The sequence below is a fragment of the Sus scrofa genome, chromosome 5, assembly GCF_054392235.1.
Source record: "Sus scrofa isolate SSC_HxYL_T2T_F1_AM1 chromosome 5, Sscrofa_HxYL_maternal_Yorkshire_Landrace_v2.0, whole genome shotgun sequence".
In the NCBI taxonomy this organism is placed as follows: domain Eukaryota; kingdom Metazoa; phylum Chordata; class Mammalia; order Artiodactyla; family Suidae; genus Sus; species Sus scrofa.
Genome location: NC_139387.1, coordinates 68822022 through 68836039, shown reverse-complemented (window position 1 = coordinate 68836039; position 14018 = coordinate 68822022). Strand labels below are relative to the sequence as shown.

Below are 14018 nucleotides of genomic sequence, written 5' to 3'. Positions count from 1 at the left end.
GAACAAAATAATGCCATTTGCAGCAACATGGATGCAACTAGAGACTCTCATACTAAGCAAAGTAAGTCAGAAAGAGAAAGACAAATACATTATGATATCATTTATATCCGGAATCTAATATACAGCACAAATTTGAACCTTTCCACAGAAAAGAAGTGCATGGACATGGAGAACTGACTTGTGGTTGCCAAGGGGGAGGGGGATGGAGTGGGGTGCACTGGGAATTTGGGGTTAATAGATTCAAACTATTGCCTTTGGAATGGATAAGCAATGGGATCCTGCTGTAATAGCTCTGGGAACTATGTCTGGTCACTTGTGATGGGCATGATAATGTGAGAAAAAAGAGCGTATACATGTATGTGTGACTGAGTCACCTTGCTGTGTAGTATAAAACTAACAGAACACTGTAAAGCAGCTATAATGGAAAAAATAAAACTAAGCAAAGAATGTATTTATGTAACTGAGTACACTAAAACTAATACAACACTGTAAATCAACTATACTTCAATTAAAAAATCTTTAAATATGAAAAAAAGAAAATTTAGTATTTTCAGAACTGTATTACTCTTTTTAGTTTAGGCTTGAGTGAACTTTTTAGCACGATAGGAAATTTCCTAAACTGGATTTTGTGATGGTTGCACACATCTATGTATTTGTTTAAAATCATCCAATCATATACTGACAGTGGCTGAATTTCATTGTATGTAAATTAGACCTCACTAATGCTAAGAGGAAAAAAAAAATCAGATTTCTGCCCTACCTCATGAATATTGGGCAAGCTCTTCAAATACCAGAAAGGGTTATTAGAAAATATGATTTACTTCAAAAGTTCTCCCTGAATATTTTTTTCTGCACAGGATAAGTCTTTAGCATGCCAAAACATTTGCCAGCATTTTTCTTTAAATTATACTATTAAATTATTAGTACAATTTTTAATCAATATTGTTTTGGGGATCTTAAATAATTTAACTGTTAGGTAATTGCAAGCTACTACATTAAATCAAATATCAACATATTAAGGAGTGTCATTGAGAATTCACATATTTAAGCTAATGCCAAAGGCAGTTAGGTATATATCACGATATAACAACTCTAAAAGGGATTGAGTTCCAATCCCCTGACTTTACAAGTTTATCAGAAGAAATCTTTGAAAGAACCAAATATGATATTAAGTTCAATATGTGGTGGGAAGTTGAGAAATTATGTGTTATCTTTGTCACGGGAAACAAACATGAAAAAAAGAAACATTTCCTTTGAGGTTTTCACCAATAGATGAAACTGTGAACTTTTCTATGTGCCCTGAGTGGACCATTTGAGGACCATCTCTGATTAGCAGCAGACTTATTATTCTTTCCTTATTACATATTAAAAAAACCACAAACATACCCTTATATACACACACATTCACTCACATTTGAAGATGCAAGATGAAGAAAGGTACATGACGTTGAAGGTACAGTTCAAAAAAAGGAATTCTGTCCGAACATCCCAACTTAAACATCAAGGTATGGAATTCAAGGTTTTTTCCAATTGCCGTGGACTTATATGGGCATGGATTTAATATGAGTTCATATTAAAATGAATATTAATGTGGTTAGTAGTTTCCTCTATTTTTTTTTTTTCCTGTTCTTGGACTGCTTAATTTTTGCGGTCTTTCATTCTCTCTGTCTCCAATTTTCTTTTGTCTCTCTGTCTCTCTCATGTATCAGTGTAGGACTAAATTATTTACTCTTAAAGTAACATTTTGTCTCACATTAGTAAGGATATACTTAGGAAAAATACACAAATCCAATTAAAATTAATAATTAAAAATGAATATTTGGTACCAGTCATCCACCTCCTTACCATTTATAAGAGGGGACATTTTAAAATACCATTTTTTTAATTCAACTTGTCAAAAAATTTATGTTTTTCACCAAGTGAAAACATTGTTCTTGGAAAATAGAGATGATAACATGAAAGACCACTACATCAAGTGGCTCTTCTGTGAAAACCTTCCTCATATTCACTTTGTAGATGTCACTTGGAAACCAAAACATGTTTTAGGACAGAAAAGGAACTCGGACAGCTGCAAATAATAAATTTGCAATGCCTAGCTATTTAAGTGGCATATGCTAATGACCATTCTTTACTAATATATTTTGCTGTGTTTAGTAAGGAATGTTAGTAGTAAGGTTTGGAATAAGACACATTACATTGGAGTCATTGACAATTTTATATATCCATCTTTTTCAATGTTTACTTGACTCTTCTGACTTGTTTGTTCTTCTAAATAATTTTATAATAAGTTTTTCAGACTCCTTCACTGTAAACTACAAAATCAAAACCAAGCTGATGGAATTTTATGGTATTTAAACCTTTATCTCTGACATTAAGCCTTTGACCCAAACCTGGCTGATTTCTCATTTGTTCAAGTCCACTTTTGTGATATTCTCTTGTTTGTTTCTTTGTTTCTCATATTAGTTGGGAACACTTCTTTTGAATTCACTTCTAGTTTTCTTTTTACTTTTTTTCATGTTTCTCTGTTAAATGTGACATTAGCTTCATTGGACAAAAAAAATTCTATTGAACAAGTACACATTAATTTCTGCTTTATTTTTTAGCATAAAGTTTTTGGATTTTATCATGTGTGTTTTTTACCTCTGGGAGATGATGATATATTTCCCCTAGCTCTATCAGTGTGGTATTACTGACTTCTGACTATTGAATAACTCTCGTACTCTTAGTATAAATCCAACATGTTCATGATATGTTTTGCCTACTACTAATATATTTAAGATTTTTGTGTGAACACTCTTAATAGTCACTGGTTTTTGTTTGTTTCAAATATTTTTATGTTCCCATGGTAAAAGTCTTGTATTTTAATCTAATAAATTAAATTAGACTGCTTCTTTACAAGATAAAACACAGGATAATGGAAATGTTATTTTATCCATAATTCTGAATCTTAATGTGCCTCAAATTCATGCAGTGAAGGTTATCCCATGATACTTAGGAGAAATAATTGAGTCTGAGTTGAATTTGAACAGGCTTCCACATCCTTTATCCTAATGTTTTCTGATAATCATTTGTTTGATTTTTTAAATAATGGCATTCTATTACATGTATTAAAATCTTGGAATTTATTGATTATCATTACTAATATATCAAAATATTCGAAAGCAATCTGTGAAATGCAATATATTCATTCATTGAATCTGATAAATCTTATTTTACTATGCTTGTCAATTACAATGAGAGAAAAGTTGTGTACTAATTCTCTGAAATACTGTTCTGTATGGTTTACTATGCTTCTTTCTTGTCAGAGATTGGCAACCTCAAAGGTAGTTTTTTTATTTCCACTATTCTGGACATCCAGAGTATTATCATTATTAAATAAAATAAATATGCATTTTTTATTTACTTAAGTGTTGTATTTTTATAATCTAATATCCTTTAATAGTCAAAACCCATACTGTGTACACCTATTATTACAATTGCTATCCCTTCATAGGACCGCACTTTTCTAAGCTAATTTATGTGATTGATCTCTCAGATTGTTCTGTGATGTTGCACTGGTATAAAATCTTATTGGGGATATCTGGAACAGTAAATGCTATTCTGGTTTTGACTTTGGTCACCCTGATTCTGTTAGGTAAGTTAAATGATCTTAATTAAATTAAAATATCAAAAAAATTAACTTGTTTCTTCTCTCTCTCTCTCTCTTTTTTTTTTTTTTTTTTTTTTTTTTGCCTTTTTAGTGCCGCACCTGTGGCACATGGAAGTTCCCAGGCTAGGGGTCGGATCAGAGCTACAGCTGCCAGCCTACACCACAACCACAGCAACACAGGATCGAGCCACACCAGATCCTTAACCCACTGAGTGAGGCCAGGGATCGAACCTGTGTCCTCATGGATCCTAGTTGGGTTCGTTAACCACTGTGCCACGACAGGAACTCCTTAACTTGTTTCTTATGACTCTTTTCCTATTCATTCATTCATTCTTCTTTATACTAACAAAGATTTAATGAGGAGCTACTATGTATAAAGCAGTATATTATACCCATGGTATCATATTTAATACAAAGTCAAATCAAGTAAGTATGTCATCCTCAAGTGACATACAATTTACTGGGAGAAAAGTGTGTGTGTGTGTGTAAAATGTATTTAAAACCATATTTTTGGATTTATTACATGTTTGTAAATAGATATAATCCCATTATTTTTTTAAAAAATTATACATTTTGTCTAAGATTTTATTTAGCTTTTTTTTTTTTTTTTTTTTTTTTTTTGCCTTTTGCTTTTTAGGGTCGCACTTACAGCATGTGGAAATTCCAAAGCTAGGGGTCGAATTGGAGCTATAGCTGCCAACTGACACCACAGCCACAGCAATGCAGGATCCGAGCTGCATCTGTGACCTACACCACAGCTCACAGCAATGCCAGATCCTTAACCCACTGAGCGAGGACAGGGATTAAACCTGCATTCTCATGGATACGAGTTGGATTCATTTCTATTGAAATATTTACCGAGCAACTACTAGACCCTTCAAACATTACTACAAATCCTTCATATTTTTAAAAAGAAATAGTCATGGTGAGAAATCTCATATTTTAGTGAAAGAAACAGATTTTTAAATAAATAGTTATGGTAGAAGGGGCTACATAAAACATCATAGGTTTCAGCAAGAGATGAAGAAAGCATGGAAAGAGCATGCATATTCCCTAGAACAGAATCTTTGCTTTATTTTTATTACTCCATTACCAGTTCTTAGGAGAATGCCTGGCACAGAATAGCTTCTCAACAAATACATCTTCTATGAGTGAATTAATTGTATAATACTTTACAGTTCATTAAATAAACATAAACATTTCAAAAAGAAAACTTCCAGTTCTCACTTCAGTTATTTCTAGTTCCAGTCATCAGAAACATTCTAGAGAATTTGTCTCTGAGACGTTCCCTAGAGAAGATACTTTCCAACCTTAAAATAATCCTATTTTCAAGTTTCTCAGGAAGTGTTGCTAAAATGCCAAAATGGAGATAATTTAAATATCACCCAGCATGATGACATTGGAAATGGGGAAGTGAATGGTGACACAAGAGCAAAAATAAGTCATAAGGATGCAAGCCACTGTGTTTCAGGAACTACAGACCATAAAGGTATCTCTCAAGGCTTTGACTTATACCATTTTTAATCTTTTGGACTTTCTCAGTTTGAAAAATCCTGTTGAACAGTTATGCAGAAGACTAAATTCACAAAGCTTTGAGATAAATCTACTTTTTACTCAAAACTGGATTGATACATTTAAATTTTTTTTGCAGTGGAAGGAGAGCTATACCACAGAATGTAACACTGTTACTGATGTTTCTGATTCCTTCTAGGAATTTAAAATCATGTTGAGACATGTAAATATGGAAAGTTAATTGTGATTATAAGGCAGTATGTAAATAACTGTTTGTGTCTCTTCTTTATCTTTTTTGAAATACAAAATAAAAGTAATTATATCTAACAAATTATCTACTATGATTTTAGAAAACTGTTCTTTCTGCTTTCAACCTTTTCTTTCTTAGCTTAAGCTTTAAACACTTAACTCTTTGAGCCTTCAAAATTTATTTTATAGTATTATATGTAAGGAAGGTCAAGATTAATTTATTTTATAATTGTTTATCAAAGGATTTTTCTCTTATCAGTTTGCAGTCCCCCTTACCCCATATCAAAATGTCATATATATTATGACTTATTTATTTGACACTTTTTTGAGTTATCTGTCTGTTTTACAAGTCCTAATACAATTGAAATATTATGAATTTATCACATATTTTACCATACATTTTGCACTCTAACAAGTTTCTCATTATGCTGTGTATCATAATGGAACATTTTCAGAGATAGGAAAGCTTTGCTAGGTAAGCATAGAATATATAAACATCATTAAGCCTTCATTAAAGTCAGCATAAACATTGTATAATTGAAGTATAAGATTTTAATTTTCTGTTAATTTTCCTCTTTTTAAGTTGAGATATTAAAAAATTAATTATTTGAAATTTTAAAAAATCAATGATGTTAAGACATTCAAACATGCAATTATCTTATCTATCTATTCCAAAATATTTTCATCACCCAAAAAAGAAATCCCATACCCAGTAAGGAATTACTCCTCATTTCCTCTCTTCCTAGTTCCTAGGAAAACTGCTTTCTGTCTCTATGTACCTCATCTGTTTTTGAAATTCACCCATGTTATACCATGTATTAGCCCTTCATTTCTTTTTATGAGAATATTAACCAAAGTGATCTACAGATTCAAAGAAATCCCAATCAAAATTCCAATGACCTTTTTGCAGAAAAGGACAAGATGATCTTAAAATTCACAGGAAATTACAAAGACTCCTGAAGAGCAAAACAATCTTTAGAAGAACAAATTTGGAAAATTTGCATTTTCCAATGTCAAAACTTTGTACGAATCTACAGTAATAAAAATGTGTGGTACTGGACTTAAGATAGACATATACAGATCAATGGAATATAATTAATCCAGAATTAAGCCCATGCCCCTATGGCCAAATGATCTTTCGTAAGAGTGCCAAACCATTCAAAGTGGGAAGTCTTTTCAACAGGTGGGGCTATATAAACTGGATGTCCACATGCGAAGAATGAATTTGGACACCTAACTCATACAATATTGAAAAATCAATTGAAAATAGACCATGTAAGTGTAACTGGGTCACCATGCTGTACAGTAGGAAAAAATATATAAATAAATGATAAAAAAGGAAAAAAAAAAAAAGAAAATGGACCAAAGACCTAAATATAAGAGCTTAACTGAAATTTTTACAAAGAAAAATAGGTGTAAATCTTTATAACCTTAGATTAGGCAATGATTTCAAATATGATATAAAAAACACAGGTGACAAAAGAAAAGAAGTTAAAATAGATATCATCAAAGGTGAAGACATTTGTTCATTAAAGGAAATTTCAAGAAATTGAAAAGATGATACACCTAATGGAAAAAAAAAATTTGCCAATCACATATTAAAAAGGTGTCCACTATCCAGAATATATGAACAACTCTTAAAAGCCCAGAAATGATAAACAACTCAATTAAAAATGGCAAAGAACATGAATAGACATTTCTCCATAGAAATTATACAAAAGGCCAATAAGTGCTTGAAAAGGTGCTTGACATGATTTGCTATTAAGGAAATGGGAAATCAAAACCACGGTGGGAAACCACTTTGCACTCACTAGGATAGCTATAATCAAACAAAAATAAAAAATGTTGGTGAAGTTACAGAGAAATCGCTCATACATTGTGAATACGTATGTAAAAACACTACAACATTGTGGGAAACAATCTGTCAGTTCTTCAAAAAATTAAACATAAAATTATCATGTGACCTGGTGATTCAAGATTTAGGTATATACCCAAGAGAATGGAAAAGTATGTCCACACGAAAATTTATACATGATTGTTTTATAGCAGTACTATTTTAATAACCAAGACAGCCCAAATGTCCAATAGGTGATAAATGAATAAAGAGAAATGTGCTACCTCCATGTAATAAAATATTATACAGCCACAAAAAGTAATGGAGTACTGATACACACTTCAATTGGATGAAACTTGAAAACATTTTGCTAAATTAAAAAGTCAGACAAGCAGCTGTATAATCCCATTTATATGAAATGTCTGTCATATTCAAATCCATAGATATAGAAAGCAGATTAGTGACTGCCAGTCTCAGGGTTGCGGAAATGGGGAGTGGCTGTTTGGTATTTACAGGATTTTATTTTGAGGTGATAAAATATTTTTAGATTTAAATAGTAGTCATGTTTGCACACTTTTTAGATGTACAAAAATCCATAGCATTTGTATTTTAAAATGGTTAACACAGTGAATTTTATGTCGCATGAATTTTATCTCAGAAAAATGAGATTGTAATAGCTGTGAGTTAAACAGTTAAATTGGTCTGTGCTTGTACTTTTATATTATATTGCATTTCCCTCATTATTATTCTAAAAGTCTCACATATTTTCAATTTGAGAATACCTCAATTTAAAATTAATTAAAGAAAATCAAAGGACTTGATGAATTTACAATTATAATGAGGTTAAAAAAAGTGTCAATCATCTCAATATTACTTAATATCAAAAGGGAGATATTAAAGAGTGATTTACATAAAACAATGATAGAAATTCTAAAACGATATGGATAAATTCTAAGCAAGTGATACATAGGATATTTTATCTAATTTCTCAAATAGCATTAATGCAATATATATCTTAGTTGCTTCATATTATTTTAGTCACATATTACATTATGGTATGAAAAACGTTCCTTTATGTATGTCAGGCTTTTGTTTCACCTTACTAATTTCTTAATTCCCATGACTTATCGCTTTTATTTTGGATACCTTTTGAGTCAGAACACTTTATTATGAGCAGTTTTATCACAGGTCTACTCTTTTTCATACAACGTATAAGAATTCTCACTGTCAATTTTGTAGGCATGTGCCCATCAGAATGGCTCAAATATCAAGAGAAGTGTTACTGGTTCTCTAATGAAATGAAAAGTTGGAGTGACAGTCATGGATATTGTTTGAGAAGAAAATCTCATCTACTAATTATTCAGGACCAACTTGAAATGGTAAGGGTTTAGTATCATGTTCATGGCATTTACCTCTTAGAAGTCAAAAATAGCTTATCTCTAATTTCTTCACATATTTTTTTAAATTATCTTTCATCTTGATTACTGAGTTTTTGGTGCCCTTTTAAATTTTGTACTCAAAATCAGTGCCTCACTTGAGTCATGCTAATTCTGGTCTGAACATTTGCATTCAATATACAGGTAGTGTATGCATATGTACATAGTATATAATGTATGTGCAAAAAATGTATGAATCTATTAGTATAAGAATCCTCATACAGGGTGTTACTTGTCCAATAAAATTCTAAAATCTTATTTAATATGTTTAAAACATTATAATATTCTGTTCATTTAGTTACTCATTACCTATGTTTTAGGCTTTTATACAGAAAGCCGTAAAACAATCAAACTATGTGTGGATTGGACTTAACTTTACCTTCCAGAAGAGGACATGGACCTGGGTGGATGGTTCTCCATTGGATTCAAATATGTGAGTCTTTCCTAAAAGGCAATATGATTTACTATCTATCACAGAATTTCTCTCTTTAAAGTACCTAGAAACCCACCAAAATGAATTCTGAAATCATTCTTGGTACCACAGAATTTGGAAGGATGGAAATTAATTTAATGTTCACTGGAGTAAAGAGAGATATTTTGTTTTGGTTTTCAAAGCAAACGGGTTTGAAAACAATAGTGGTTGTGCACTTACTGTTTTTTGGGGTTTTTTTTTTTTTTTTTGTCTTTTTGCTATTTCTTGGACTGCTCCTGTGGCATATGGAGGTCCCCAGGCTAGGGGTCAAATCGGAGCTGTAGCCACTGGCCTCCGCCAGAGCCACAGCAACGCTGGATCTGAGCCGTGTCTGCAACCTACACCACAGCTCATGGCAACGCCAGATCCTTAACCCACTGAGCAAGGCCAGGGATCGAACCTGCAACCTCATGGTTCCTAGTCAGATTCGTTAACCACTGCGCCACGACGGGAACTCCTATTGTTTACTGTTTACACTTTATATGAAAAGGTGGTAATTCCCTCTGATGCCCAGCAGGTTAAGAACCTGACTGGTATCCATGAGGATGTGGGTTTGATCCCCAGCCTTGCTCAGTGGGTTAAAAGATCTGGTGTTGCCATGAGCTGCAGTGTAGTTTGCAGCCATGGCTTGGATCTGGCATTGCTGTGGCTATGGTGTAGCCTGGAAGCTGCAGCTCCAGGAAATTCCATATGCCACAGGTGGAGCCATTAAAAAAAAGAAAAAAAGAAAAAAGAAAAAGGTGGACTGAACTACTGTGAACCACTGTATTCTTCTGTTTTCAGTGCTTTTTAAAGTCATCTTTAGTAATTAAAAAACTACAATTTTTGTATTTTATGGTTATCATAATATTAAAAAACAAATAAGAAATATGACAGAACAAAATAATCCAAAATTCTCTCAGCAATTGCATGAGATTACTGACATTTTTAAAAAATTTTTTGAGTGTTTTTGTGTGCTTATATTAATTTTATAATCAAATATTTAATTAGAAATACGAATAGTAAAACCAGTAAACTCATATTTTAGCCCTATGTTAGTAGGCAGAATAATAGTCGCCCCAAAATGTCCATATCTTAATCCTCAAATCCTATGAATATGTTACTTTATATGCAAAAGAGACTTTAAGAGTGTGATTAAATTAATAATCTTGAGATAGAAATATTATGATGGATTATTAGGATGGGCCAAATGTAATCACAAGAGTCCTTATAAGAAGGAAGAAGTTCAAAAAGACAAAAAAAAATTATTCAAAAAGACAAAAAAAAATTATCCAAACAACAACAACAACAAAAAAATTATTGGGAGTTCCCATCGTGGCTCCATGGTTAACAAATCCGACTAGGAACGTGAGGTTGCGAGTTTGATCCCTGGCCTCACTCAGTGGGTTAAGGATCTAGTGTTGCCCTGACCTGTGGTGTAGGTTGCAGACGTGGCTTGGATCTGGTGTTGCTGATGGCTCTGGTGCAGGCTGGTGGCTACAGCTCTGATTAGACCCCTAATCTGGGAACCTTCATATGCCATGGGTGCAGCCTTAAAAGGACAAAAAGACAAAAAAAAAAAAAAAAAAAAAAAAAAAAAAAAAAAAAAAAAGAGAAGGAAGAAGTAGGAGCAGGATCAGAGGAGACATGAAGATAAACACAGAGGTCCCAGTTATCTAACTGATAACCAAAGAGTACAGGCAACATGCAAAAGGCAAAGAATAAATTTTCCCCTAGTGCCGGCAGAAGACAGCTACGCAGACACTTGATTATAATATTTTAAGACCAGCTTTGGAGTTCTGATACCTAGAACTGTAAGATAAATTTGTGTTGTTTTAAGCCACTACATTAGTGATACTTTGTTATGGCAGCAATAAGAAACTTATTCAACATGATAACCAACCTAATGAGTACTATTGCATTATTTTCCCTTCACTTTAATTAACCATAAAATATTCCTTATTTTCCATCTCTCTACTCTAAATTAATCAATCTAAGGAAGTCAATTAAAGACATTATTTGATATGGAAAATAAAATTATGGATGTGTGTCGTTTGAAGGTATAGTTACATCACTGAACATTACCTGATCAGCTATTATGAAGATGCTAACCTAGGTTTTCTCTTCATGCCAGATCCACTCAATGTTACCTTTAGGATTGGGTTTTAACTCTAGATCATGCTTAGAGATTTTTTGTTGTTGTTGTTCAGAAACATTCAGTACAAAATTTAAATGTACATAGAATGCAAATAAAACAGTGTATTCTCCAATATGAAAATTCAGTACTTACTTGTCCACTATTATTCTGAAAGCTTTGATAATCATGTGTTTCTTTTCTATGATACTTTCTTGAACTTTTTTCTAAATTTAAATAAATTCCTGACAATAAATCACTAACATGACTGTATTTTGTAGAGTTATTTATTATTGTATTTCACATGTTGTTTTATGGGTAAGTAATACAAAAAATATATATAATTTATTTAGGGATTACACGGGTCAGTTGGTATATTGAGTTCTTTACATTTAATCTCTATAACCGTATCATGGAGCAAATATTTTTATTACATTGTACAATGAGATACAAAACTCAAGAAAGTGTAAATGAGCTGTCCATGTGACTTAATCTGAGTTTTTAGTTTAATGGATGACATGGAACAATGGAAAGAATACTAGGATAGAATATGGGCACACATTTATTTTTATCTCTGTCATTTGCAAACAGCACCCTTGGCAACTCTCTGCCAATCACACACAGTAATACTAAGCTACAGAGGTATGGAAATGTTTAGTGAGTCAAAATATTTGAAAATGTATTGAACATTTGAATTACTTTTTAATAAAGGAGACTTATCAACTGAAAACACAAATGGATGTCTTTAGCAAACAATTAACAATGTATTCATCCTCTCTTTTGCAGATTCCTCATAAAAGGACCAGCTAAAGAAAATAGCTGTGCTACCATCAAAGAAAATAGAATTTACTCTGAAACCTGCAGCAGTGTTTTCAAATGGATCTGCCAATATTAACACTTTTAAAGTGACAGTGGAATAATCAATGATCAAAATTTTTGTCTAACATTAATCTTCAGGAGTAAGAATTGAAAACTGCAATTAAACGCCAACATCTCTTTTTTCCTTCCATCATCTTCTTTAGTCCTAGGCACAGAGCAACCCATGTTAATAATTTAAAATATATCTTGCTGTATAGCACACGAAACTATACCTAGTCACTTACAGTGGAATATGATAGAGGATAACATGAGAAGAAGAATATATATATATATATATATAATTTGTAGTATAGCAGAAATTTATAGAACATTGTAAATCAACTCTAACAAATAAATTAAAAATAAATAAATAATACATATTTTCCAATTTTCTTTCTGATAATGTAATCCACTGTAAGCCCATGCATTCACATTCATGATTTAATTCACTTTTTCTTTTACAACAAATGTGATGAAATTATGTCTTCTTCTCTGCATTTTGCTTTTTAAACTCTTAACAATATCCTATGCAAATTTCATATAGTTTTAAGTTGCATTATAGTGTGGATTTATGCATTTTATACATTTTTTTGCTCCCTTATTTATGAGCATTAACTCTGTTTCCAGGTTTTTGCTACCAAACTATGCTGCAGCTAACATTCTGAATATCTTATTAAATAGTAGCACTTTTATTTCTATGATGTACACTTTAAAACTGAATTAAAAAGTGTTAAATATGTTGTTTGTTTTAGATTTTATATAATTTTTATTTAAATTTAGAAACTATCACAAACTTGTAAGATTATAGGTACAGAAAAAAGAACTTACCTTTCCCCCCCAGGCCTCTTGAGAATTAGTTACTAAATTAATTTCTTTGTAAAATTTCATGTATCATTGTGTATACTTCTTACTTAAAATCTACTTAATCACAATAAAATTATCAAAATCAAACAATTAACCCTGACTCAGGACCACCATCTCTAACTCTTTTCAAGATTTGCCATTTGTCAAAATGATGTTCTTTGTAGTAAAACATTCAGCTCAGAGTCATTATCTGCATTTAGTTATTGTGTTTCTTTAGTTTCCTTACACCTAGAAGAGTTTCTTAGCTTTCTTTGACATTCATAACCTGATAGTTTTAAATACTACAAGGCAGATATTCTGTAGAACATTTTATATTCAAGTTATGCCTCATTGGCAAGAACAGCACAGAGGTGATGTGCTGAAGCTTTGGTCTTCTCACTGCATCCTTTCAGATGGTGCATAGTTTTATTTGTTCCATTATTGATGATACTCACTTTGTTTACATGGTTAATGTGGTGCTTACCAGATTTCACTGTAAAGCTACACTTTGCCCTTTGTAATCTGTTAATATTTTGTGGGGGATGTTAAGGTGTCCTTAATAATCCCCTGAGTTTGACTAAAAATTTAGATGACTTCATTCCTGATTATGTAAACCTGACCTCCCTATTTTTTAAGTTACTTTAGAAAACTTGCTACCAGAAATTCTTTCTCTGGCTTTGAGATGTAAATCTTTTTAACGGCCTCTTAAAGATTTCACAACACAAAAATGTCTTTCTCAAAGAAGTGGAAGACATCTTTTTGAAAGGCATCATCTCTTTCTCAGTTTCTGTGATGGTAATAACCTAACTGCAGTGGATGCAGAGCTCTACCTGCAAAACTACCTCCCATCATGATTATCTGAGAAAGTTTAATTTTCTTTTGGGTAATGTCATTTAGCCAACATAAATGTTGCCCCCTACCCGCCCCCAGCTCCTAAAAACCATACTACCTTTTCTTTCAGCAAATTCTAGTTCAGACTGAGTCCTAGACTATATCATCTACTACAACAGCCTTCAATGAAATCTTCCTTTCCCACGTTAATCTTGTGTGAT

At 32.2% G+C, this 14018-nt stretch overlaps 1 protein-coding gene across 1 annotated transcript; it reads left to right on the top strand.

Annotated features, from left to right (window-relative positions):
- Window positions 1-1309: 1309 nt before the first annotated feature.
- Window positions 1310-12860, top strand: KLRF1 (killer cell lectin like receptor F1). The gene is made up of 6 exons (XM_013988395.3): window positions 1310-1505; window positions 3536-3634; window positions 4983-5138; window positions 8484-8623; window positions 9001-9113; window positions 12052-12860. Exons 1-6 carry the CDS (start codon window positions 1421-1423, stop codon window positions 12158-12160), a joined length of 702 nt encoding a protein of 233 aa, XP_013843849.1. The 5' UTR covers window positions 1310-1420; the 3' UTR covers window positions 12161-12860.
- Window positions 12861-14018: the final 1158 nt, after the last annotated feature.